The sequence below is a fragment of the Phyllobates terribilis genome, unplaced genomic scaffold (genome assembly GCF_046119375.1).
Source record: "Phyllobates terribilis strain yellow unplaced genomic scaffold, ASM4611937v1 Scaffold_1__5_contigs__length_1240528914, whole genome shotgun sequence".
NCBI classification, from domain to species: Eukaryota; Metazoa; Chordata; class Amphibia; order Anura; family Dendrobatidae; genus Phyllobates; species Phyllobates terribilis.
The window spans coordinates 493,334,725-493,361,900 of record NW_027362761.1 but is presented as its reverse complement, the minus strand read 5'-3'; the positions used below and the strand labels follow the sequence as shown (position 1 = coordinate 493,361,900).

The window sequence follows — 27,176 nt, the reverse complement described above, 5'->3', positions numbered from 1 at the left end:
AATAGTGTCCTACAAACTCAATGCACTGCCAATGTCTTAGAAAAACTATTCCTGAACAATTCAGCCCCCCCCCCCACTTTTACATTTGTAATTATGGGTAATATGGTTTCACATATGTCTTGCATTGGTGACCTGTGTTCATGCTTCTGTGGTGCAAGCAAAGCTGAACTTTGGGATCCTGAAAAACTCACCAAAACCTGCGTTTTTGACGCAGCTTCTTTCCTGCTGAGGGATCAGGTTTTGCTGCAGAAAAAAAACGCTGAAAAAACGCCTAGTGTGAACATAGCCTTACAGATTTAAGGTGTCATTTCCATTTTCTGAATTAATTTTTAAAACGTTCCTAAACTCAGCCTGAAGAAGTTATACGTGTGGTGTTACTTTGTGTTATTTCTTCATTGTCCTTCTTACAGCACAGCCGTCTGTACAGGGACATATAATTTTTTGTTGATGCAAAGTAATATAAAAAGGGATCAAGAAAGCAACTGATGCTGCACACACAGGTACAGATCATGTAGGTAAAATACAGGTGATCACCAGAATCAGGACTGATATTGAGATTTTGAATGAAAAAAATGACATTGGTCGGCCCAAAACACAATATAAATGAGGAAATCACAATGATAACCAAGATCACGGCTTGTCTCTTTTTCTCAGTGTTGCCCATTTCTGAAGAACTCAGTTTTCTTATGGTTACAATATAGCAGAAGGTGGTAACCATTAAAGGCAAGAAAAAGAAAAGTATACAAAAGGTAGTAAAATAATAATGATAGAGATTATTCACATCTGCTTCATCCTGAACATCATGACAGGTTGTTTTGTCCACTGAGACTAAGTACAGAGTTTGCTTGTGTATGAGAAGGGGAATGGTGCTGCATATGGAAATGAACCAAATGACGAAACAGATCAACCAAGATCTGTTCACTCTGCGCCAATAGAGGGACTGCAAAGGATAAACCACAGCCAGGAACCTGTCCACGCTCATACCTGTCATGATGAGGATGGAGCAGTACATGTTACTGTAAAATGCCGCAATGGTAAAACGGCACATTCCTTCTCCGATGAGCCAGTTATTCCCAGAAAATCTATAAACAATGTTAAAAGGCAGCGTACAGACAAAGATCACATCAGCCAGCGCAAGGTTCAACATGTACACCATGGCTGGCTTTTGGACTTTTGTCTTTACCATAAATATGATGATGGCTTTAATATTTAATGGTAAGGCTAAAAGAAACACAAAAATATATATTACTGGTACAAATAGGGTCAACCAGCGGCTGGAAAGATAAGATATGATTTCATCTGAGATCGGATTTCTGAAAGCATTTAAAAAATCCAAATCAAATTCTTCTTTTTTTTGTGGGTCAGTTGTGGATGAGTTTCTCGGTGGACGTTTTGTAGAGTTGTCGTAGATTTTATTGCTTTTTTCTGATTCAGTTAAACTTTTTCCATCTAAATAAATGATGACAAAAATTAAACTGGTGAAAGAAAGTTGAAACTCAGTATATGAAGACGTGTCAGACACGAAACTATCAAAATATACATACTACATCTCTCCTATACAAACACTTACGTGTAGATGCTTAACATCCTAGTTAAATTTATCACTTTGCCAAACCAGACCTTCGGCTTTGTACTAATGAGGGGCAAACACCCCAAACCACATGTCTGCAAATGGAGTGTATGATTTGGCTTTCTGTCCTAAGTCTTGTGGCAAGATTCGTTAAAGGGTCAATATTGACTTTTATGATTGTTACCCCCAATAGCTGGCACTAGAGTTCTCCTCCTCTGTGATATTTGCAGTTTTATTTATGTTATTGAATATATTAGGCCATTTGCTCACAATATATTAATATATAGTGGGTATTATTATTATTTATTGTTATAGCGCCATTTATTCCATGGCTCTTTACATGTGAAAAAGGGGTATACATACAAAAACAATTAGAATTATCTTGAACAAAACGTGATGGTGACTGGTACAGGAGGAGCGAGGACCCTGCCCGCGAGGGCTCACGGTCTACAAGGGATGGGTGAGGATACAGTAGGTGAGGGTAGAGCTGGTCGTGTAGTGGTATGGTGGGGCGAGGGTTACTGCAGGTTGTAGGCTTGTCGGAAGAGGTAGGTCTTCAGGTTCCTTTTGAAGGTTTCGACGGTAGGCGAGAGTCTGACATGTTGGGGTAGAGAGTTCCAGAGTAGGGGGGATGCACGGGAGAAATCTTGTATGCGATTGTGGGACGAGGTGATAAGAGGGGAGTAGAGCAGTAGATCTTGTGAGGATCGGAGGTTGCGTACAGGTACAGTACAGACCAAAAGTTTGGTTTGATTTTTCTGCATTTTCATGACTATGAAAATTGTACATTCACACTGAAGGCATCAAAACTATGAATTAACACATGTGGAAAAAGTGTGAAACAACTGAAAATATGTCTTATATTCTAGGTTCTTCAAAGTAGCCACCTTTTGCTTTGATGACTGCTTTGCACACTCTTGGCATTCTCTTGATGAGCTTCAAGAGGTAGTCACCGGAAATGGTTTTCACTTCACAGGTGTGCCCTGTCAGGTTTAATAAGTGGGATTTCTTGCCTTATAAATGGGGTTGGGACCATCAGTTGTGTTGTGCAGAAGTATGGTGGATACACAGCTGATAGTCCTACTGAATAGACTGTTAGAATTTGTATTATGGCAAGAAAAAAGCAGCTAAGTATAGAAAAACGAGTGGCCATCATTACTTTAAGAAATAACGGTCAGTCAGTCCGAAAAATTAGGAAAACTTTGAAAGTGTCCCCAAGTGCAGTTGCAAAAACCATCAAGCACTACAAAGAAACTGGCTCACATGAGGACCGCCCCAGGAAAGGAAGACCAAGAGTCACCTCTGCTTCTGAGGATAAGTTTATCCGAGTCACCAGCCTCAGAAATCGCAGGTTAACAGCAGCTCAGATTAGAGACCAGGTCAATGCCACACAGAGTTCTAGCAGCAGATACATCTCTTCAACAACTGTTAAGAGGAGACTTTGTGCAGCAGGCCTTCATGGTAAAATAGCAGCTAGGAAACCACTGCTAAGGACAGGCAACAAGCAGAAGAGACTTGTTTGGGCTAAAGAACACAAGGAATGGACATTAGACCAGTGGAAATCTGTGCTTTGGTCTGATGAGTCCAAATTTGAAATCTTTGGTTCCAACCACAGTGTCTGTGCGACGCAGAAAAGGTGAACGGATGGACTCTACATGCCTGGTTCCCACCGTGAAGCATGGAGGAGGAGGTGTGATGGTGTGGGAGTGCTTTGCTGGTGACACTGTTGGGGATTTATTCAAAATTTAAGGCATACTGAACCAGCATGGCTACCACAGCATTTTGCAGCGGCATGCTATTCCATCCGGTTTGCGTTTAGTTGGACCATCATTTATTTTTCAACAGGACAATCACCCCAAACACACCTCCAGGCTGTGTAAGGGATATTTGACCAAGAAAGAGAGTGATGGGGTGCTAAGCCAGATGACCTGGCCTCCACAGTCACCAGACCTGAACCCAATCGAGATGGTTTGGGGTGAGCTGGACCGCAGAGTGAAGGCAAAAGGGCCAACAAGTGCTAAGCATCTCTGGGAACTTCTTCAAGATTGTTGGAAGACCATTTCCGGTGACTACCTCTTGAAGCTCATCAAGAGAATGCCAAGAGTGTGCAAAGCAGTCATCAAAGCAAAAGGTGGCTACTTTGAAGAACCTAGAATATAAGACATATTTTCAGTTGTTTCACACTTTTTTGTTAAGTATATAATTCCACATGTGTTAATTCATAGTTTTGATGCCTTCAGTGTGAATGTACAATTTTCATAGTCATGAAAATACAGAAAAATCTTTAAATGACAAGGTGTGTCCAAACTTTTGGTCTGTACTGTATGTATCGGGAGACTAGGTCACAGATATATGGAGGAGACAGGTTGTGGATGGCTTTGTATGCCATGGTTAGGGTTTTGAACTGGAGTCTCTGGGCAATGGGGAGCCAGTGAAGAGATTGACAGAGAGGAGAGGCGGGGGAATAGCGGGGAGACAGATGGATTAGTCAGGCAGCAGAGTTTAGGGGTGCAAGAGTGTTGGAAGGGAGGGGTGCGGAGGGGTGCGAGAGTGTTAGGGCATGCACTAGTGTTTTTGCAGATTCGTGGTTGAGGAATGTGCGGATCCGGGAGATATTTTTGAATTGGAGTCGGCAGGAAGTGGCAAGGGCGTGGATATGTGGTTTGAAGGAGAGATCAGAATCCGGGGTTACCCCAAGGCAGAGAGCTTGCAGGACTGGGGAGAGTGAACCGCCATAGACGTTGATAGATAGGTCAGGTGGGGGGGATGAATGAGATGGTGGAAAGATGATGAATTCAGTTTTATCCATGTTAAGTTTTAGAAATATATCAGAGAAGAAGAATGGAATAGCGCACATGCATTGTGGGATTTTCGTTAGTAGGGAGGAGATATCAGGTAGATCTGTGTGAGACTCCATGAGCTGTCCCAGGCTAAAGGTGTAGATGGAGAAGAGCAGGAGTCCTAGAACTGAACCTTGGGGACACCAACAGATAGGGGGGAGAGATGAGGAGGTGGTGTGTGAGTGGGAGACACTGAATGTCCTGTCTGTTAGGTATGAAGAGATCCAAGATAGGGCCAAGTGTGTGATGCCAAGAGATGAGAGAGTCTGTTGTAAAAGGGAATGGTCCACTGTGTCGAAGGCAGATGTTAGGTCTAGGAGGAGGAGGACAGAGTAGTGTTGCTTGGATTTCGCGGTTAGTAGGTCGTTAGTGACTTTAGTTAGCGCAGTTTCAGTAGATTGGTGCAGTCAGAAGCCAGATTGGAGGCGGTCAAAAAGAGAGCAGGAGGAGAGGTGGGAGGACAGTTCAAATTGGACATGATATTCCAGTAATTTTGAGGCATAGGTGAGAAGTGATATGGGGCGGTAGCTTGTCAGAGAGGATGGGTCAAGGGAGGGCTTTTTCAGGATGGGTGTGATCAAAGCATGTTTGAAGCATGAGGGGAAGACACCAGTTGTTAGTGACAGGTTGAAAAGGTGGGTTAGGGTTGGGATCAAGATAGTGGTAAGGTTGGGGATGAGGTGGTACGGGATTGGGTCAAGTTCACAGGTGGTGAGGTGTGATTTGGAGAGTAAAGAGGAAAATTGATCTTCCTTAATGGTCGAGAAGCTGGTTTTGGAGGAGTAGGATTGAGTAGGTGTCAGGAGGGGCTGGGGGGACTTTAGGCAAAAACTTTGTCTGATGGTGTCAATCTTCTACTTGAAGGATGAGGCAAAGTCTTCAGCTGAGAAGAGAGGAGAAGGAGGAGGCACTGGGGGGCGAAGGTGAGAATTGAAGTTGTTGAATAGTTGTTTAGGGTTGTGAGACAAGGAGGATATGAGAGATGAGAAGTATGTTTGTTTTGCTGCAGTGAGTGTGGACTTGAAGGTAGTGAGGGAATGTTTGAATGCGATGAAGTGTTCATTGGAGTGGGACCTTTTCCATCTATGCTCAGCAACCCTGGAGGTCTGTCGCAGTTCTTTGGTTAGGCTGGTGTGCCAGCATTGCCTGTTGATTGTACGAGCTTTGGTATGTGTGAGGGGGGCGATCGAATTGAGAGCTGCAGGAGTTGTGGTTTTATATAAAGCGGCAGCAACATCTGTGCCATGTAAGGAACTGATGTCTGTAAGAGGGAGGAGGGATTCAGAGAGTGAGTGTAGATCAAGGTGTTTAAGATTTCTGCGAGGGTATGCAAGTTTGTAGAGTGAGGATTGTTGCCCTGGAGAGGAGGGGGTAGAGAATGTAAGCAGGTTGTGGTCAGAAAGAGGGAGGCGTGAGTTAGAGAGGTTAGACAGGGAACAGAGGCGTGTGAAGATGAGGTCCAGAATGTGGCCATTTTTGTGTTTGGCTGCGAAAGACCATTCGGAAAGGCCGAAGGAGGAAGTGAGGGATAGAAGCTTAGAGGCAGCTGAGAGTGAAGTGTCAATGGGGATGTTGAAGTCGCCCATGATGATAGTGGGGATGTCAGCAGAAAGGAAATTAAGTAGCCAGGTGGTGAAATGGTCTAGGAAGGTGGTGGCTGGTCCTGGGGGGCGGTAAGTGACAGCCGGTTGGAGGGGGAGAAGATGCGCACACAGTGCACTTCAAAAGAGGGGAGAGTAACGGAGGGTGGCAGTGGGATTTGGGTGAAGAAGCAGTTATCTGGCAGGAGAAAACCTACTCCTCCACCATGCTTGCCAATGGGGCAGGGGGTGTGGGAAAGGTGGAATCCACCATATGAAAGTGCAGCTGGAGAGGCAGTGTCAGCGGGGTTGAGACAGGTTTTGATTATGCTGATTAAGGAAAGTTTGTTAGTGATGAAAAGATCATGAATGTAGGAAAGTTTGTTGCAGATGGAGTGAGCGTTCCATAGAGCTCCTGTTAGTGGGACTGGGGAAGCGGGGGCTGGGTGGATGTGTATTAGGTTAGAAGGGTTGTGAGAGTTTGTGATAGATCATGGATAGGAGGTGGAAGTGACTGTGGGGATGTGGTGAGGAGGGCCAGGATTTGGGGAGATATCGCCAGTAGTGAGGAGGAGCAGATAAAGTGTTAATAGGCGGGAGCAGGAGAGAGCATGAGGTGGCTGTCTGTGCTAAGAGACACAGGATTGAATGTTGAGGAATAGTTCTAAGGAGGAGATGAGATGAATGGGGAGGATGGAGGGAGAGATGAAGAGTTCATTACTAGGTTCAGTTCAGGTATAATTCATATTTTTCACACTTAAGCAATATACTTAGGCAATGCACTGCAGACACGTCTATAGCAGACTCCTTGATCGTATAGGGTATTACCTTTATAAATGTATTAGCATGATTTGCATTGTATTTATTAACTAATTATTTGTTATCCATTTTCATTATGCATCAATTGATATTTTATTATATGTACCTTGTTTTTAAATTTTTAGCAATCATGAAATGTATGTACGCATTTGCATAACTAATACTTATTTGATTCTGTACATGTTTTACATTGGTCTTTTAAATGGGTTGTCTCATGTTCATTAATGGTTAACCCCTTAACAACATTAGATGTACTAATACACGTCTGTGCCCTGGGACTTAAGAGCCAGACCCGTATTAGTACGTCATGGCGATCGCGTGCGCACACAGGCTGTGCGGGCGCGATCGCCACCGGGTGTCAGCTGATTGTCACAGCTGACACCCGGTACTATGTGCAGGGAGCAGTCACGCACCGCTCCCAGCACATTAACCCCCGCGATGCTGCGATCGAAGTCGATCGCAGCATTGCGGTGTCAAGGGGAAGTGATCGCAGATACTCACCTCCTCTTCCGGCTTCCAGCGCTGTCTGCCGTGGCATCCAGGATGTTGCCATGACAACCCGATGTCGTCATGACAACATCCGGGTCACCAGACAGCAGGAAGATCTTTTGTACATGCGCAGTGCATCTCCAAACAATCTTCTCCCTGTCCAGCGCTGACAGCCTGCATGGCACAGGGATGGTGCTCTATTCCTGTGCCATGCAGGCGATCAGAGAGAAAAAAGTGAAAGTCCCATAGTGGGACAAAGTAATAAAGTATAAAAACTATCAGAAAGTGAAAAAAAAATTAAAAAAAATTTGTAAAAATATAAAAAAAAAAAATAATAATACTAATCCACCAAAAATAAAAATATAATGTGCCCATCAATAAATATTATTATAAGAAAACAAAAAAAAAACAATAAAAGTACACATATTTGGTATCGCCACGTCCACAACAACCTGACCTATAAAACTGTCCCACTAGTTAACCCCTTCAGTGAACACGGTAAAAAAAAAAAAAAAAATCGAAGCAAAAAACAATGCTTTATCACCATACAGCCAAACAAAAAATGGAATAACACGCAATCAAAAAGACAAATATAAATAAAAATGGTACCACTGAAAACGTCATCTCGTCCTGCAAAAAACAAGCCAACATACAGCTCCATCAGCCGAAAAATAAAAAAGTTATAGCTCTCAGAATAAAGCTATGCTAAAAAATAATTTTTTCTATAAAATTGCTTTTATTATGTAAAAGCGCCAAAACATAGAAAAACTATATAAATGTGGTACCGCTGTAAACGTACTGACCCAAAGAATAATGCTGCCTTATCAATTTTACCACACGCGGAACAGAATAAAAAAAAAAAAAAAAAAACAATTCCTGAATTGTTGGTTTTTGTTTATTCTGCCTCCCAAAAATTGGAATAGAAAGCGATTAAAAAATGTCACGTGCCTGAAAATGGCACCATAACAACGTCAACTCATCCCGCAAAAAACAAGCCATCAAATGACTGTCTGCCAAAATCTGGAAAAATTATAGCTCTCAAAATATGGCGATGCAAAAACTAGATTTTACAAATAATGCGTCTTTTAGTGTGTGACAGCTGTCAGTCATAAAAATCCCATATGATTCTGGTATCGCTGTAGTCTCACCGACCCGAAGAATAAGGTCGTCTAATCACTTATACCACATGAGGAACGGCATAAAAAATAAACTCTCAGGTTAGGGTTGTGCTAGGGTTAGGGTTGTGCTACGGTTAGGGTTGTGTTAGGGTTAGGGCTGGTGTTGGGGTTAGGGTTGGGGTTAGGGTTGTGATGGGGTTGGGATTTTTTTCAAAAGTAAGAAAAAAAGATGATGATATGGTGACAAGTGTTGAGCGCAAGTGCTCGCTACTTGAGTTTGCATCGGGTGTTCTGGTATGCATTGAGTATCATGGGTATTTGAGTGACATGTTCGAGTCTCTGCCCCATATGCTTCACGGCCCAAAAAACTTTGCGGGGATTGCCTGCCATGCACGAGCGATCCCCGCATGTTTTTTTTTGGGTGTCTAATAACCGTGAAACATCCGGGCGGGGACTAGAGCATGTCACTCGAGCACACGCAGTACATGGTGCATACCTGAGTACCCGATGCAAACTCAAGTAGCGAGCACTTGCGCTCAAGACTAATGACAACTTATTCAATATGATGACCTAATGTTATCAAATTCTGTGTCGTACCTCTGGGTTCAAAATGTTCACTATACACCTTAATAAAATCCTTGAGGGGTATAGTTTCCAAAATGGGGTCACTTGTGGGGGAGCTCCACTGTTTAGGCACATCTGGGGCTCTCCAAATGCGACATGGTGTCCGCTAACAAATTGAATGAAAAATCGGCTCAAATTGTTAGCGGACGCCATGTTGCGTTTGGAGAGCCCCTGCGTGCCTAAACTTTAGAGCTCCCCCACAAGTGACCCCATTTTGGAAACTAGACCACCCAAGGCACCTATCTAGATGCATAATGAGCACTTGGAACCCCCAGGTGCTTCACAAATTGATTCGTAAAAATGAAAAAGTGAAAAAAAAACACTTTTTCATTTTTACGAATCAATTTGTGAAGCACCTGGGGGTTCCAAGTGCTCACTATGCATCTAGATAGGTGCCTTGGGTGGTCTAGTTTCCTAAATGGGGTCACTTGTGGGGGAGCTCCAATGTTTAGGCACACAGGAGCTCTCCAAACGCGACATGGTGTCCGCTAACAAATTGGAACAATGTCGCGTTTGGAGAGGCCCTGTGTAACTAAACATTGGAGCTCCCCCACAAGTGACCCCATTTTGGAAACTAGACCACCCAAGGCACCCATCTAGATGCATAATGAGCACTTGGAACCCCCAGGTGCTTCACAAATTGATTCATAAAAATGAAAAAGTGTTTTTTTTTTCACTTTTTCATTTTTACGAATCAATTTGTGAAGCACCTGGGGGTTCCAAGTGCTCATTATGCATCTAGATAGGTGCCTTGGGTGGTCTAGTTTCCAAAATGGGGTCACTTGTGGGGGAGCTCCAATGTTTAGTCACACAGGGCCTCTCCAAACGCGACATGGTTCCAATTTGTTAGCGGACACCATGTCGCGTTTGGAGATCTCCTGTGTGCCTAAACATTGGAGCTCCCCCACAAGTGACCCCATTTTGGAAACTAGACCACCCAAGGCACCTATCTAGATGCATAGTGAGCACTTGGAACCCCCAGGTGCTTCACAAATTGATTCGTAAAAATGAAAAAGTTTTTTTTTTTCACTTTTTCATTTTTACTAATCAATTTGTGAAGCACCTGGGGGTTCCAAGTGCTCACTATGCATCTAGATAGGTGCCATGTGGGGTCTAGTTTCCAAAATGGGGTCACTTGTGGGGGAGCTCCAATGTTTGGGCACACAGGGACTCTCCAAATGCAACATGGTGTCCGCTAACAAATTGAATGGAAAATCGGCTCAAATTGTTAGCGGACACCATGTTGCGTTTGGAGAGCCCCTGTGTGCCCAAACATTGGAGCTCCCCCACAAGTGACCCCATTTTGGAAACTAGACCCCCCAAGGCACCTATCTAGATGCATAGTCAGCACTTGGAACCCCCAGGTGCTTCACAAATTGATTCGTAAAAATGAAAAAGTGTTTTTTTTTTCACTTTTTCATTTTTATGAATCAATTTGTGAAGCACCTGGGGGTTCCAAGTGCTCATTACGCATCTAGATAGGTGCCTTGGGGGGTCTAGTTTCCAAAATTGGGTCACTTGTGGGGGAGCTCCAATGTTTGGGCACACAGGGGCTCTCCAAACGCAACATGGTGTCCGCTAACAATTTGAGCCGATTTTCCATTCAATTTGTTAGCGGACACCATGTTGCATTTGGAGAGTCCCTGTGTGCCCAAACATTGGAGCTCCCCCACAAGTTACCCCATTTTGGAAACGAGATACCCCAAGGCACCTATCTAGATGCATAGTGAGCACTTGGAACCCCCAGGTGCTTCACAAATTGATTCGTAAAAATGAAAAAGTTTTTTTTTTTCACTTTTTCATTTTTACGAATCAATTTGTGAAGCACCTGGGGGTTCCAAGTGCTCACTATGCATCTAGATAGGTGCCTTGTGGGGTCTTGTTTCCAAAATGGGGTCACTTGTGGGAGAGCTCCAATGTTTGGGCACACAGGGACTCTCCAAATGCAACATGGTGTCCGCTAACAAATTGAATGGAAAATCGGCTCAAATTGTTAGCGGACACCATGTTGCGCTTGGAGAGCCCCTGTGTGCCCAAACATTGGAGCTCCCCCACAAGTGACCCCATTTTGGAAACTAGACCCCCCAAGGCACCTATCTAGATGCATAGTGAGCACTTGGAACCCCCAGGTGCTTCACAAATTGATTCGTAAAAATGAAAAAGTGAAAAAAAAAACACTTTTTCATTTTTACGAATCAATTTGTGAAGCACCTGGGGGTTCCAAGTGCTCACTACGCATCTAGATAGGTGCCTTGGGGAGTCTAGTTTCCAAAGTGGGGTCACTTGTGGGGGAGCTCCAATGTTTGGGCACACAGGGGCTCTCCAAACACAACATGGTGTCCGCTAACAATTTGAGCCGATTTTCCATTCAATTTGTTAGCGGACACCATGTTGCATTTGTAGAGTCCCTGTGTGCCCAAACATTGGAGCTCCCCCACAAGTGACCCCATTTTGGAAACGAGATACCCCAAGGCACCTATCTAGATGCATAGTGAGCACTTGGAACCCCCAGGTGCTTCACAAATTGATTCGTAAAAATGAAAAAGTGAAAAAAAAAAACACTTTTTCATTTTTACGAATCAATTTGTGAAGCACCTGGGGGTTCCAAGTGCTCACTATGCATCTAGATAGGTGCCTTGGGGGGTCTAGTTTACAAAATGGGGTAACTTGTGGGGGAGCTCCAAAGTTTGGGCACACAGGGGCTCTCCAAACGCAACATGGTGTCCGCTAACAATTTGAGCCGATTTTCCATTCAATTTGTTAGCAGACACCATGTTGAATTTGGAGAGTCCCTGTGTGCCCAAACATTGGAGCTCCCCCACAAGTGACCCCATTTTGGAAATGAGATACCCCAAGGCACCTATCTAGATGCATAGTGAGCACTTGGAACCCCCAGATGCTTCACAAATTGATTCGTAAAAATGAAAAAGTGTTTTTTTTTTCACTTTTTCATTTTTACTAATCAATTTGTGAAGCACCTGGGGGTTCCAAGTGCTCACTATGCATCTAGATAGGTGCCTTGTGGGGTCTAGTTTCCAAAATGGGGTCACTTGTGGGGGAGCTCCAATGTTTGGGCACACAGGGACTCTCCAAATGCAACATGGTGTCCGCTAACAAATTGAATGGAAAATCGGCTCAAATTGTTAGCGGACACCATGCTGCGTTTGGAGAGCCCCTGTGTGCCCAAACATTGGAGCTCCCCCACAAGTGACCCCATTTTGGAAACGAGATACCCCAAGGCACCTATCTAGATGCATAGTGAGCACTTGGAACCCCCAGATGCTTCACAAATTGATTCGTAAAAATGAAAAAGTGTTTTTTTTTTCACTTTTTCATTTTTACTAATCAATTTGTGAAGCACCTGGGGGTTCCAAGTGCTCACTATGCATCTAGATAGGTGCCTTGGGGGGGTCTAGTTTCTAAAATGGGGTCACTTGTGGGGGAGCTCCAATATTTAGGCACATCAGGGGCTCTCCAAACGCAACATGGCGTCCGCTAATTATTCAAGCAAATTTTACAATCAAAAAGTCAAATGGCGCTCCTTCCCTCCCGAGCCCTGCCGTGCGCCCAGACAGTGTTTTTTCCCCACATATGGGGTATCTGCGTGCCCAGGGGAAATTGCACAACAAATTTTGGGGTCCATTTTTTCTTGTTACCCCTGTGAAAATAAAAAAATTGGGTCTAAAGTAACATTTTTGTGAAAAAAGTTAAATGTTCATTTTTTTCTTCCACATTCCAAAAATTCCTGTGAAGCACCTGAAGGGTGAATAAAGTTCTTGAATGTGGTTTTGAGCTCCTTGAGGGGTGCAGTTTTTAGAATGGTGTCACTTTTTGGTATTTTCTGTCATAAAGACCTCTCAAAGTGACTTCAAATGTGATGTGGTCCCTAGAAAAATGGTTTTGGAAATTTTGTTGGAAAAATGAGAAATCGCTGGTCAACTTTTAACCCTTATAGCTCCATAACCAAAAAAAAATTTGGTTCCAAAATTGTGCTTATGTAAAGTAGACATGTGGGAAATGTTATTTATTAAGTATTTTGTGTGACATATCTCTCTGATTTAAGGGCATAAAAATTCAAATTTTGAAAATTGCAAAATTTTCAAAATTTTCACCAAATTTCCATTTTTTTCACAAATAAACGCAAGTGATATCGAAGAAATTTTACCACTATCATGAAGTACAATATGTCACAAAAAAAACTTTCTCAGAATCAGGGGGATCCGTTGAAGCGTTCCAGAGTAATTACCTCATAAAATGACAGTGGTCAGAATTGTAAAAATTGGCCTGGTCATTAACGTGCAAACCACCCTCGGGGGTTAAGGGGTTAAAATTGCAAAGTACTTGTAAAACAACCTTGCAATTTACCTCTTATTAAAAATCCTTTCCATTCTTTAAACTGTGTGGGGGCCATTATACTGTGTTGAGGCCATTATACTGTGTGGCGGCCATTATACTGTGTTGAGGCCATTATACTTTGTGGGGGCCATTATACTGTGTGGGGGCCATTATACTGTGTGGGGGCCATTGTACTGTGTGGAGGTCTGTGTGGGCCATAATACTGTTTAAAGGGACTATTGGGGCCGGGCCATGATACTGTTTTGTGGGACAATGGGGGCTATCTTACTGTTCGTGTGGAGAATACTCTGAAAGAATTCACTGTGAGTGATTGCTCTTCTAACTACAGACCTGTCTCTAATCTTCCTTTCATTTCTAAACTCCTGGAATGCTTAGTCCATTTTCTCTTGGCTAATACGCTATCTCTCAGATCACTCTCTTCTTGATCCCTTACAGTCTGACTTCCGCTCTTTACACTGTACTGAAACTGCCCTCATTAAAGTTTCTAACAACCTACTAACATTGAAATCTAATGGCCACTACTCCTTGCTGATTCACCTGAATCTCTCTGCAGCATTCCACACTGACCTCCTCACTATGCTCCACTCTATTGGTTTCAAGGATACTGTTCTCTCTTGGTTCTCCTCCTACATATCTAACTGCTCCTTCACTTTATGTTCCCCTTACCGCTGGGGTTCCTGAAGGCTCAATCCTAGGCCCAATCCTCTTCTCTCTCTATTGGACAAACCATCAGCAGATTTGGTTTCTAGTACCAGCTCTATGCTGATGACACCCAATTATTACACCTCTTCTCCTGACATTACCCCTACCTTATTATAAAATACCAGGGATTCTCTGTCTGCTTTCTCTAACATCATGTCCTCACTCTACCTGAAACTGAATCTCTCCAAAACTGAACCTCTCTTGTCTCCTCCCTCTAGTAACAGATTTTTACCCAGTTATTGCAATTGCCTTGAATGGTTCAGCCATAACTCCCAAGCAGCACGCTCGCTCTTATTCATTCATTCTCTTATTCATTGCTGTCTGGACTACTACAACTCTCTTCTGATTTATTGTTTGTACATGTCCCCACTTAATTGTAAAGTGTTGTGGAATATGTTGGCTCTATATACAGTAAATATAATTATTATTATTACAGTTAAATATCCTATTTCTCAGATATATCAACCACCACTGATGAAGGAACGTGTGAAACGCGTGTCCTTGTGCATTTCTCTGTGTGTACCTTTAATTCATATCAATGTACTACCATTTGTGATTAGACTGGAATTTATTCCACTGCACATTATATTACGTTTCGTGAGTCTCTTACATTAATAGTCTACTGTTGCAGCATTTGTTTACCGACTTACCCATTAGAGTAATTTATGTGCCTGGTACTGTTTGTCAAGAAACACATTTCACCAATTTTCAAATTGCTAGTGTAAGAAAAACTAAAGTATCACTGACTTAAACACTCTATCACAAATATTCTTATAAAACATCACCTTTATTAAAGATATATACATAAAGGACAAGTCTTGAGTATAATACCGATAAATTAATATGGCCAAATATTAGTCGCTCATCTGAAAAGCAGTATAGAAAGTATTGATTCACCCTATTAATGGTCTAGTGTCACCCTACCTTGCTGCGGAGGTTGGCACCCTACACCTGCGCAATGGCGTTCCGGTTCGGACGTCAACTCTCCCTGTGTGACCCTATAAAGCCCTGAAAGAGGGAGACAAGGTCAGAAAAACAGACAGCAACAGTAAGTACAAAAGGAGAGATGCTCTATGGTTATATCCTATAATGGAACATAAAAGGAACACCATAAGAACAAAAATCATAGGGTAAATTGTCAGATAGGTGTCAAAAATGTAGCTTTTGCTGCTGAAATCAGTGCTCCTAAATTATACAGCTGTTAACCTTAGGGTTCAATAACTTCTAGATGGAAACACAATAGCAATTCACCCTGGAAGGAATGGTAATTTCAAAAACACAGTTCAATGACTCAGTATGATTTGCACCTTATCCCACTTCAAGATCAACTCATGTATTATATATAACCATGCGGTCAACGTATTAATGTTTTTGCACATAATCCTCCAGGTGTGTTTTTTGCTAAAAGAAGGTATGTTCAGCAATAATATATTAGATTAAGGCAAGACTAGATTAACAAAGCATAAAAACATCCAATGAGTTGCCAGGTGTCAGTGCACTAGATATGCAACATGTGGAATTAAATAACTCCATAAACTAAACAAAAACATAATTATTGCATTTTGTCCCAACAGTGGTAATGATTGCTTATTTAAATGTCTCAATATGTGTATAATTGCACCTTATCCCGATATGATATAATCACTCCGGCAGCCTATTGATAGAGTCACAAATGCATCCTAGTATTATCTTGTGCACATAACATTCAAGCATGCATATAATGCGACGCGTTTCCCATCCAATGGGTTCATCAGGAGAGCATACTTAGCATATAACAATAGAAAATATACAGAGGTGTAATGCATTTAGCTTGAGCCATTGTTCAATCTTCAAAGGGGTCCAACCATAATAGGGGCGCAATGTCCTTCCACATATATCAGAGAATCAATGTCTGCCACAGGTGATCATTAGAATTAGCCCTCCATTTATACTTCCCTCTCATAGATTCTTTTCCGGTTAAAATGATTCGGAAGGACGGTGGAACGCATTGCGCATGCACTCTAGGCTTATTGATGTCGCGCACTGACCGAATCCCTTCAGCGCAACGTCATATGACGGTGCCTGCATAGACTAATCCTGATCTCAGTCGTCCACGCATGCGTTATCCAAGGACGTGGTGAAACGCATCTGCGTTCTATCCAACCCTGCATGCTGCCTAATTGCAGGTATAGGAACCTGCCATAGGACAATGCACAATAGATCAAATGACCCCAAAGTATACGTATAAGCCTAAAGATAAAGAAGACAGTATAAGAGGAGGGGGGATTTCTAAAGAAGGATAGATAATAAAATACTCCCATAGCCATAGATATAAGACCATGTACTTAAAACAGAGGCCACTAGATGATGCATACATTACAATGCAAATATCTGAAAGATTGTAGCCAGAACCAATTGAGGATGGGCCTAACAGCAAATTTTCAAGACCGGGACCTGAAACACAAAACATTAGGATGACAATAGAGAGAAGGCACGCATGATGAAAAAAATAGGAAAGAAAGGAGAAGAACAAAAGCAGTGGGAAGGGGTCTAGATGAAACAGCCAAACTGTAATTGATCATTTAGACCATCTGGCCTACTGCTTTTCATTCGGTAGATCCATCTAGCCTCTTTTGGTAAAATCATTCGGTACCAGTCCCTACAGGAAAATAAACACTGTCTAGGTTACCTCTATGTATCCCCATTACATGATTAGAGATCAAGGTATCACGAGCATTCAAAATATCACCTATATGTTCCCCCACCCTCCTCCGCAATTCACTCTTAGTCTTCCCCACATAATCCTTGGGGCAGGTGTATTGGAATAGGTACACACTCCCATATTTCTACAGTTTGCAAAACGTCTACACTGGTATGGTTTCCCAGTACTAGGCTTGTACTAGAGAAACATTTTGTCTTTCTAATGTATTTGCAAAATTTGCACCTACCACATATGAACGTGCCATTCTCTCTTTTCTCAAGCCACGTTAGAGGTTGTTTCATAGTGGAGTACGTACTATGTACTAACTGGTCTCGGATTGACCTCCCCTTTCTATAGGTTATAGATGGAACATCAAGGGTGAGGTCACACATATCAGGGTCAGTTTTAAGTAAATTCCAATATTTCTGAATGACCTTTCTTACTTCTCCAGACTGATCATCAAAAGTGCCAATAATTCTAATCTGTGACTCTGAATCATCATTTCTTTTCTTAAACAGGGTGGTCCTGTCTTGCACAAAATGTTTTAAATGCCTCATTAAGAACATTTGGTGGGTAACCCCTCTCCAAAAATCTATGTTTAAGGTTACGAGCCTGCTGATGAAATCTCGTGAACGATGAACAATTCCTCCTAATTCGGAGGTATTGTCCCTTCGGTATCCCCCCTTCTCAAGCTGGAGGGGTGATGACTGTCTCAACTGGGCAGATCATTAGTGGCAGTAGGTTTTTGGAAGGTTTCAGTAGTGTCCTGCAGTGCCCTTCCAATCCTGATAAGCCAAAAGGTAAGAAGACACATTTTTTTTTTTTTTACTTTTTTTTAAAAGCCGCACCATGGGGGCAAGATGGGAGACATGGAGGCAGCAGAATGGAGAGACATGGGGGGGCAGCAGAATGGAGATACATGGAGGCAGCAGAATGATGAGACATGGAGGCAGCAGAATGGAGAGACTTGGGCAGCAGAATGGAGAGACATGGGGGGGCAGCAGAATGGAGAGACATGGAGGCAGCAGAATGGAGAGACATGGGGGGGGCAGCAGAATGGAGAGACATGGGGGCAGCAGAATGGAGAGACATGGGGAGGCAGCAGAATGGAGAGACATGGGGGACAGCAGAATGAAGAGACATGGGGGCAGCAGAATGGAGAGACATGGGGCAGCAGAATGGAGAGACATGGGGGAAAGCAGAATGGAGAGACTTGGGGGGCAGCATAATGGAGAGACATGGGGGGCAGAAGAATTTAGAGACATGGAGGGCAGAAGAATGGAGAGACATGGGGGGCAGAAGAATGGAAAGACATGGGGGGGCATAATGGAGGCAATGGGGGCAGAATGGAGACAATGGGGTCAGAATGGAGACATTGGGGGCAGGATGGAGACATTGGGGGCAGGATGGAGACATTATTACTGTAGGGGCTAATTAAAGGATATTATTACTGATGTGGTAAATTTTATTTTTGCGAATACTGTTTTCACTGGGAGAAGGTCCTGTTAGAGTAAAAGCAAAGATAGAGGACTTCAACTAGAGACGTTACCGGTGAGGCAGTGTATTACCTGTACACTGGCACTATACACTACGACACTATACACTACATACTATACACAGGGCTCCTGTGTATAATGGCACTTATGACAATATTAGTATTCTGGTTTTTTTATTAATGTTCTGTATTGTAGTATTCGGTCACTATGTGGTGGTTATATGTGATCTGGTCATGGTGTGATGGCATTTGTCCCTTGTATGTGGTATTATTCAGTCACTATGTGGTGGTAATATGTGGTCTGGTCATGGTGTGACAGTATTTGTCCCCTGTATGTAGTATTATTCGGTCACTATGTTGTGGTAATTTGTGGTATGGTCATGGTGTGATGATATTTGTCCCTAGTATGTGGTATTATTTGGTCACTGTGTGGTGGTAATATGTGGTCTGGTCATGGTGTGGTGGTATTTGTCCCTTGTATGTGGTATTATTCTCTCACTATATGGTGGTAATATGTGGTCTGGTCATGGTGTGATGGTATTTGTCCCTTGTATGTGGTATTATTGGTCATTTAAAAAAATGTATGCGACACATTCCCTTAAATAAAAATATACCTAAAAAGAATATTGGGTACTATAAGAAATGTTTAATAGGTTAGAGTATATTAGGGCTCTGCCAGAAGTGTCTACATTGTCCTGTTGGCAGCTTAAAAAAATGTTTTGGCCAAAACAAAAGTTGATGGCTATGCATGTGATATAGTGTTAGATGGGAACTGTTTATGTGTGATTGGTGAAGATGTGGTGCAGAAGTGGAGTTTTTCCAAGAGTGGGCGGTGGGACTGTGGAAGTTTTGAGGGGTGGAGGCGGAGGTGGGGTAGAGCCTGGGCGGAGTCTCAATGGGGCCCGAAAATGTTGCCAGTATGGGGTCCTGAAATTCCTAGTGGCATCCCTGCCTGAAACACAGAACATTAGGATGACAAGAGAGAGAAGGAACGCATGATGAAAGAAATAGGAAACAAAGGAGAACAAAAGTGTGTGGGGGGGCCTATATGAAACAGCCAAACTGTAATTGATCATTTAGACCATCTGGCCTACTGCTTTACATTCGGTAGATCCATCTAGCCTCTTATTGCAAAATCATTTGGTCCCAGTCCCCACCGAAAAACAAACACTGTCTAGGTTACCCCTATTTATCCCCCTTACATGATTAGAAATCGGAGTATCACGAGCATTCAAAATATCACCTCCATCCTCCTTTGCAATTTGCGTTTAGTCTTCCCCACATAATCCTTGGGATAGGTGCATTGGAATAGGTACACCACTCCCAAAGTCCTACAGTTTGCAAAATGTCTCCACTGGTATGTTTTTCCAGTGCTTGTACTAAAGAAACTTTTTGTCTTTCTAATGTATTTGCAAAATTTACACCTACCACATCTGAACATTCCATTCTATGTGTTCTCAAGCCATGTTAGAGGTTGATAATAGGGGAATAAGTACTATGTACTAACTGGTCTTGGATTGACCTCCCCTTTCTACAGGTTATAGATGGAATATCCGGGTTGAGGTCACATATATCCGGGTCAGTTTTTAGTGCATTCGAATATTTCTGAATGGACTTTCTTACCTCCCCAGATTGATCATCAAAAGTGCCAATAATTCTAACCTGTGACTCTGAGTCATCATCATTTCTTTTCTTAAACAGGGTGGTCCTGTCTTGCACAAGATATTTTAAATGCCTCATTAAGAACATTTGGTGGGTAACCCCTCTCCAAAAATCTATTCTTAAGTTTCCGAGCCTGCTGATGAAATCTCGTGAACGATGAACAATTCCTCCTAATTCGGAGTTATCGTCCCTTCGGTATCCCCCTGCTTAAGCTGGAGGGGTGATGACTGTCCCAACTGGGCAGATCATTAGTGCCAGTAGGTTTTTGGAAGGTTTCAATAGTGCTGTGCCCTGTAGTGCCCTACCAATCCTGATATCCAAGAAATGGATCAAATCATAATCAATTTCATGCGCCAACCTTAGGCCCACAGTATTATTATTCAATTCATCAACAAAATTTGTAAAAGTCAGGGCATCCACTGACCACAAAATCAAGATGTCATCTATATAGCTACCCCAAAATAATATCTTGGTGTTCAATCAGGACGCCCCATCCTCTCCAAACACAATGGTGCCCTACCACCAACTCAGGAACAAGTTGGCATACGTTGGGACACACGGGCTCCCCATTGCAGTGCCCATGAGCTGGTGGAAGATCTTACCACTGAAAGCAAAAAAAGTATGCTACAAGACAAACGTCAGAAGATCAAACATGAATCTGTTATGTGATGCAAACTGTACCCCTCTTGACCTAAGGTGGTATTCTACTGCCATTAGCCCGATGTCATGTGGGATATTACCATAAAGGGCTTCTACGTCAATTGACGCTAGATGTACCTCCTTACCTAACACCACATCCTCCAGCTTGAAAAGGAGGTCCGTCATATCTCCAATGTATGAGGGTAATGAGATCCCAAAGTGCCTGAGAATCTTGTCAATGTAGATACTGGAGTTTTGCGTAATCAAATCAATCCCTGTCACAATCGGACGACCCTTAAGGGGATATTGACCTTTGTAAAGCTTGGGTAATGAATAAAAAACAGCCAAGAACTTGGGGTACTTGAAGTCCCATTCTTTTTTTTATATGATCTTGGAATCCAAAGCTCTTGTTAACAACTTCCCTAATTCTTGTATAAATGTATCAGTTGGGTTTCTCTTCACAATTTTAAACGTATGTTCATCTCTCAGTATATTCTCGCACATCTTTAGATACAGTGGGGAAAAAAAGTATTTAGTCAGCCACCAATTGTGCAAGTTCTCCCACTTAAAAAGATGAGAGAGGTCTGTAATTGACATCATAGGTAGACCTCAACTATGAGAGACAGAATGAGAAAACAAATCCTAAAAAACACATTGTCTGATTTGGAAAGAATTTTTTTTCAAATTTTGGTGGAAAATAAGTATTTGGTCAATTCCAAAAGTTAATTTCAATACTTTGTTATATATCCTTTGTTGACAATGACAGAGGTCAAATGTTTTCTGTAAGTCTTCACAAGGTTGGCACACACTGTTGCTGGTATGTTGGCCCATTCCTTCATGCAGATCTCCTCTAGAGCAGTGATGTATTGGGGCTGTCGCTGGGCAACACGGACTTTCAACTCCCCCCCAAAGGTTTTCTATAGGGTTTAGATCTGGAGACTGACTAGACCTCTCCAAGACCTTGAAATGCTTCTTACTAAGCCACTCCTTCATTGCCCTGGCAGTGTGCTTGGGATCATTGTCATGCTGAAAGACCCAGCCACGTTTCATCTTCAACACCCTTGCTGATGGAAGGAGGTTTGCACTCAATATCTCACGATACATGGCCCCATTCATTCTTTCATGTACACAGATCAGTCGTCCTGGTCCCTTGGCAGAGAAACAGCCCCAAAGCATGATGATGCCACCCCCATGCTTCACAGTAGGTATGGTGTTCTTTGGATGCAACTCAGCATTCTTTCTCCTCCAAATACGACAAGTTATGTTTCTACCAAACAGTTCTACTTTGGTTTCATCTGACCATATGACATTCTCCCAATACTCTTCTGGATCATCCAAATGCTCTCTAGCAAACTTCAGATGGGCTCGGATATGTAATGGCTTAAGCAGGGGGACACATCTGGCACTGCAGGATCTGAGTCCCTGGCGGAGTAGTGTGTTACTGATGGTAACCTGTGTAACGTTTGTCCCAGCTCTCTGCAGGTCATTCACTAGGTCCCCCCGTGTCGTTCTGGGATTTTTGCTCACCGTTCTTGAGATCATTTTGACCCCACGAGGTGAGATCTTGTGTGGAGCCCCAGATCGAGGGAGATTATCAGTGGTCTTATATGTCTTCCATTTTCTAATTATTGCTCCCACAGTTGATTTCTTCACACCAAGCTGCTTGCCTATTGCAGATTCAGTCTTCCCAGCCTGGAGCAGGGCTAGAATTTTGTTTCTGATCTCCTTCGACAGCTCTTTGGTCTTCACCATAGTGGAGTTTGGAGTGTGACTGTTAAAGGTTGCGGACAGGTGTATTTTATACTGCTAACAAGTTCAAACAGGTGCCAGTACTACAGGTAATGAGTGGAGGACAGAGGAACCTCTTAAAGAAGTTACAGGTCTGTGAGAGCCAGAAATCTTCCTTGTTTGTAATTGACCAAATAGTTATTTTCCACCAAAATTTGAATAAAATGTCTTTCCAAATCAGACAATGTGATTTTCAGGATTTGTTTTCTCGTTTTGTCTCTCATAGTTGAGGTCTACCTATGATGTCAATTACAGGCCTCTCTCATCTTTTTAAGTGGGAGAACTTGTACAATTGGCGTTGACTAAATACTTTTTTTCCCCACTGTATCTGTTATCAGTAAGTTTATCTAATGTCATCCTTTCCTGTCTGTCACGCCAGGTGTGGGAAGGACTTAGTGCTACAGAAAGGGAAGAGGGAAAGGGAGCCCAGACTCTAGGGAAAGGGGGAAGTGGAGACCTCCTAGTCTGGTCTAGTGTCACCCTGTCTCAACTACCGTCCCTATATTGGCTCCTCGCCAATCGCCGCACGCGTGCCTCGCCCTGACTTTTCCCTGGCGTATAGCTAAGGCTAGGGAAGGGAGGAGATGAGCACTAGTCGATCTCACTAAACTCTATAGACAACAAGGGTAGACAAACGGGGGAGATAGCTTAGATTTAGACGGACTCCAGACAAATGTGCACTCGGTCTCAAGGTCCAGAGAGGACAAAGTACTGCTCTTGCTAAGCCTTCACAAGTAGTAATGAATATAGCCGGCACCTCTCTCTCAGACACACCAGGTATTTATACACCCAGGCCAGAGAGCTTATTAGCCAGAGGGAGGTAGCCACTAGGTCCTAGAGACAGGCTCTCATCTAAGAAGATGTCTGTAATGCCAAACGTAGTGATCTCCTGCAACCAACTGCAGGGCAACTGTCTGTCACCTCTGATACACCCGTGACAGTACCCACCCTCTACGAGTGGCCTCTGGTCACTCAGGACCGGGTTTCTCAGGAAAAGAGGTTTGGAATGAGCGAACCAATCTGGGAGCGTTCACCTCTGATGCTAAAACCCACATCCTCTCCTCTAGACCATAGCCTTTCCAGTGCACCAAGTATTGTAGAGAACGACGTTGGAGACGAGAATCTACAATCCTCAAAATCTGAAACTCCAGATTACCATCAATCATTACTGGGGGTGGTGGTAGAGGTGAGAGCCCAAGAGGTTCCACATACTTTTTGAGTAAGGACCTGTGGAACACATTGTGGACCTTAAGGGCCTGAGGAAGTTGAAGACGAAACGCTGCTGGGTTAATGACGGTGGTTATTTTAAAGGGACCAATAAACCTAGGTCCCAGCTTCCAAGAAGGAACTTATAATCATAGATTCCTGGTAGACAACCATACAAAGTCATTCACATTCAGGTCCTGACCTGGCAAGCGTTTTCTGTCAGCCATACGTTTATACCTGTCTCCCATGATTTTTATATTACTCAGAACACCCTGCCATACCAAGGAGAGCGAAGAAGCAAACCATTCCTCCTCAAAAACTCCTGAAGCTCCTCCCCCACTAAAGGTACCAAACTCTGGGTGATTGCTTAGCTTTAGACAAACTCCAGACAAATGCGCACTCAGCCTCAAGTTCCAGAGAGGACGAAATACTGCTCTTGCTAAGCCTTCACAAGTAGTAATGAATATAGCAGGCACCTCCCTCTCAGACACACCAGGTATTTATGCACCCAGGCCAGAGAGCTAATTAGCCAAAGGGAGGTAGCCGCTAAGTCCTGGAGACTCTTATCTAAGAAGATGTCTGTAATGCCAAACGTAGAGATCTCCTGCAACCAACTGCAGGGCGACTGTCTGTCACCTCTGATACACCCCTGACACTGTCTTGTCATATTGGAGTAGTTCCTCCTTGGTTTTTCCCCAATTTTCCCAAGCTCATCCATGACAAGCTTGGTAAAAATATCAATACTATTGTGATCAGTAGAAGGTAGCATTCTCTTGCTTTTTAACCTTAGATCAGTAAAGGGACCCAGGCCGGGCTGTCTTTCATTCTCCCTCAAAAGGTCGGTAAGAACCCTCACACTAGGAAGAGCCTCCGCCAGTATCCCCAGTGATTCACACTCCGCATGGTCATGGGTTCTAAAGAATATTTTCGACCTCAACTTATGGGCAAACAAATTTATATTTTTCATCCATCCAAATTCATCAAAATGGTTTGTGGGCACAATTGATAAGCCCTTAGACCAGACCGATTTTTCCAAGGGGGATTAGGGATAAGGTGAGATATTAATGATCTTATTATCATTCATCATTTTGGTCCCATTGCTTTCCTTCTGTCTAAAAAAGAGAAGGATGATGAAGAAGACCCTGCTGGTGAGAGATCCTTTCTGAAGCTGTTCCTTGTGGGCATATAATCTCCCCTCTCCTGCCTTTCCCATTTTGATCTATTGTTTTTCCTTCATGTACCACCTTGATAGCGTCTCCCTCCTGGGAAGTTGGATACTCCTCTGTCTGTATCAGACAATTCTATGTCTGAGGAGGAGAGAGCAGTGACAACTTCTCCTTTTTTATCTTCCTGTAGAAAAGAATAGATTTGATTTTCTTTAAATTTGTGTAAATCCCTTGTAAATTGTTTGTTTTCTACCCTTTATTTTCCCCTGAAATTGTTCGATAGTGGTTTGTAGGGTTGGTTCCTTTCTGGTACTGTTTGATTATATGTTTTTAACATTTTATGTTTTCAATACATTATATTAATATATGAGCCCCACATGTTTCTTTTTTATGAGTACTCTATGAAAATATACATACAAATTGGCGAGCACTTCTCACTGCTCACAGTGTTTAATGAATAAGCAGATTAAAATTTGTTTTGGTTGCAATATAAACATATATACAGTACAGACCAAAAGTTTGGACACACCTTCTCATCTAAAGATTTTTCTATATTTTCATGACTATGAAAATTGTACATTCCCACAGAAGGCATCAAAACTATGAATTAACACATGTGGAATTATATACTTAACAAAAAAGTGTGAAACATTTGAAAATATGTCTTATATTCTAAGTTCTTCAAAGTAGCCACCTTTTGCTTTTGCTTGTACTGTTGTGTGGACAACTCTGTTCCACGTGCTCCCTAGCTGTTCACTCCGTGACCTGCCAATGCCAGAGTTCGCTCGGCTAAATAGCACAGGTCGCTTAGGCAGGTTAGCTCCATAGAGGCAGGTTAGCTCCATAGAGGCGGGTAGCTTCGTCTAGCAGTCTGGCTCAGCCAAAGGGGTCACCTATCACCCCGAGCAGCCTGCGCTTCTCAGTGTCTGCGGGATGACAGGCTGGATGGCAGCTTTCTGCTGCGGTCCAGCCTGTCATCTCGATGTAGCAGAGCTGAAGCTGTCGTGGGAACCATGGAAAGGTAAGGATGATGTTGCTTTATTATTTTTCTTTTATTGCAGGAGATCGTTGGCTTCAGCTGGAATGGGCGTGATGGTAAGTATGGTTTAATTTAGAACAATAAAGGATTGTGTCTTTATTTCAATTAAAGGACTTTATTCTGGGTGTTTGTGTTTTCTTTTAACTTTGACTATGGGGTTAGTAATGGGGGTGTCTTATAGACGCCTCTCCATTACTAACCTGGGCTTGATGTCAGCTGGCATTATAAGCTGACATCAACCCCAGCCCTATTACCCCCTGCCACCGCACCAGGGCAGCGTGGAAGAGCGAGGCTAAGTGACTGACATGTTTCTATCTATCTAATCTATGTGCGAAGCTCTATTCTGTCTGTTATAAATTGTCGGGTACAGATGCTGAATTGCCGGCCGGCTTTTTTAAAGAGACGGTGCATGAAAACACTAATATTTTTTTTGATAAATCCTTTACACTAAATGACAAGTACAGTAATCAACACTGTCACTGTACTTCATATATATGTGACTGACATGTTTCTATCTATCTAATCTATGTGTGAAGCTCTATTCTGTCTGTTATAAATTGTCGGGTACAGATGCTGAATTGCCGGCCGGCTTTTTTAAAGAGACGGTGCATGAAAACACTAATATTTTTTTTGATAAATCCTTTACACTAAATGACAAGTACAGTAATCAACACTGTCACTGTACTTCATATATATGTGACTGACATGTTTCTATCTATCTAATCTATGTGTGATTCTCTATTCCTTCTATTCTAAATTGTCGGGTACCGCTGCTGAATTGCCGGCCGGCTTTTTTAAAGAGACGGTGCATGAAAACACTATTATTTTTTTTGATAAATCCTTTACGCTAAATGACAAGTACAGTAAGCAGCACTTTCACTGTACTTCGTATATATGTGACTGACATGTTTATATCTATCTAATCTATGTGTGAAGCTCTATTCTTTCGGTTCTAAATTGTCGGGTACCGGTGTATGCCGCTGCTGAATTGCCGGCTTTTCATGTTTCACTGTTGGCACTGTTCCCATCGATTTGGGCAATCACTGTAATGCCACAACCACCATGGCTGTGGCATTACAGTGAGTGGCAGACAATCCCTGCATGATTGGTGCTCTAAATAGCACCAGACATGCAGGACACGCTTTTGGTGCACGAACAGTTATCGAACATAACCTCGAACAGCCGAATTTTTTGCAAATCGTTCGGGTTCGTCGAACAACTCGAACACCGCCCAAAACAGCTCGAATTTGAGATTGGCGAACAGTTCTAGTCGAACAACGCTCATCTCTAGTAATTATACTTTGTAAAAAATCCTTTGTTGGTGATGACAGCTTCAAGACGCCTTCTGTATGGAGAAACTAGTAAACTAGTCACATGCATTGCTCATATGTGATCTTGGCCCA

The 27,176-nt window shown here is 42.8% G+C and overlaps 1 protein-coding gene across 1 annotated transcript; it reads right to left on the bottom strand.

Annotated features, from left to right (window-relative positions):
- Window positions 1–346: 346 nt before the first annotated feature.
- LOC141269261 (proteinase-activated receptor 1-like) lies at window positions 347–20,760 on the bottom strand. The gene is made up of 3 exons (XM_073680396.1): window positions 20,721–20,760; window positions 15,023–15,106; window positions 347–1,449 (listed from the first exon to the last, which is right to left on the bottom strand). The coding sequence occupies exons 1-3, from the start codon at window positions 20,758–20,760 to the stop codon at window positions 347–349; spliced, it is 1,227 nt and encodes a 408-aa protein (XP_073536497.1).
- Window positions 20,761–27,176: the final 6,416 nt, after the last annotated feature.

What these genes read in the sequence shown, in the direction of transcription:
- LOC141269261 (XM_073680396.1), bottom strand. Translation starts at nt 20,760, where the DNA reads ATGACGGACCTCCTTTTCAAGCTGGAGGATGTGGTGTTAG. An exon ending in GCTGGAGGATGTGGTGTTAG is followed by an intron (nt 15,107 to 20,720) that starts GTAAGGAGGTAC and finishes TCCCTCTTTCAG; the next exon opens with GGCTTTATAGGGTCACACAG. An exon ending in GTGCCAACCTCCGCAGCAAG is followed by an intron (nt 1,450 to 15,022) that starts GTAGGGTGACAC and finishes TCATTTATTTAG; the next exon opens with ATGGAAAAAGTTTAACTGAA.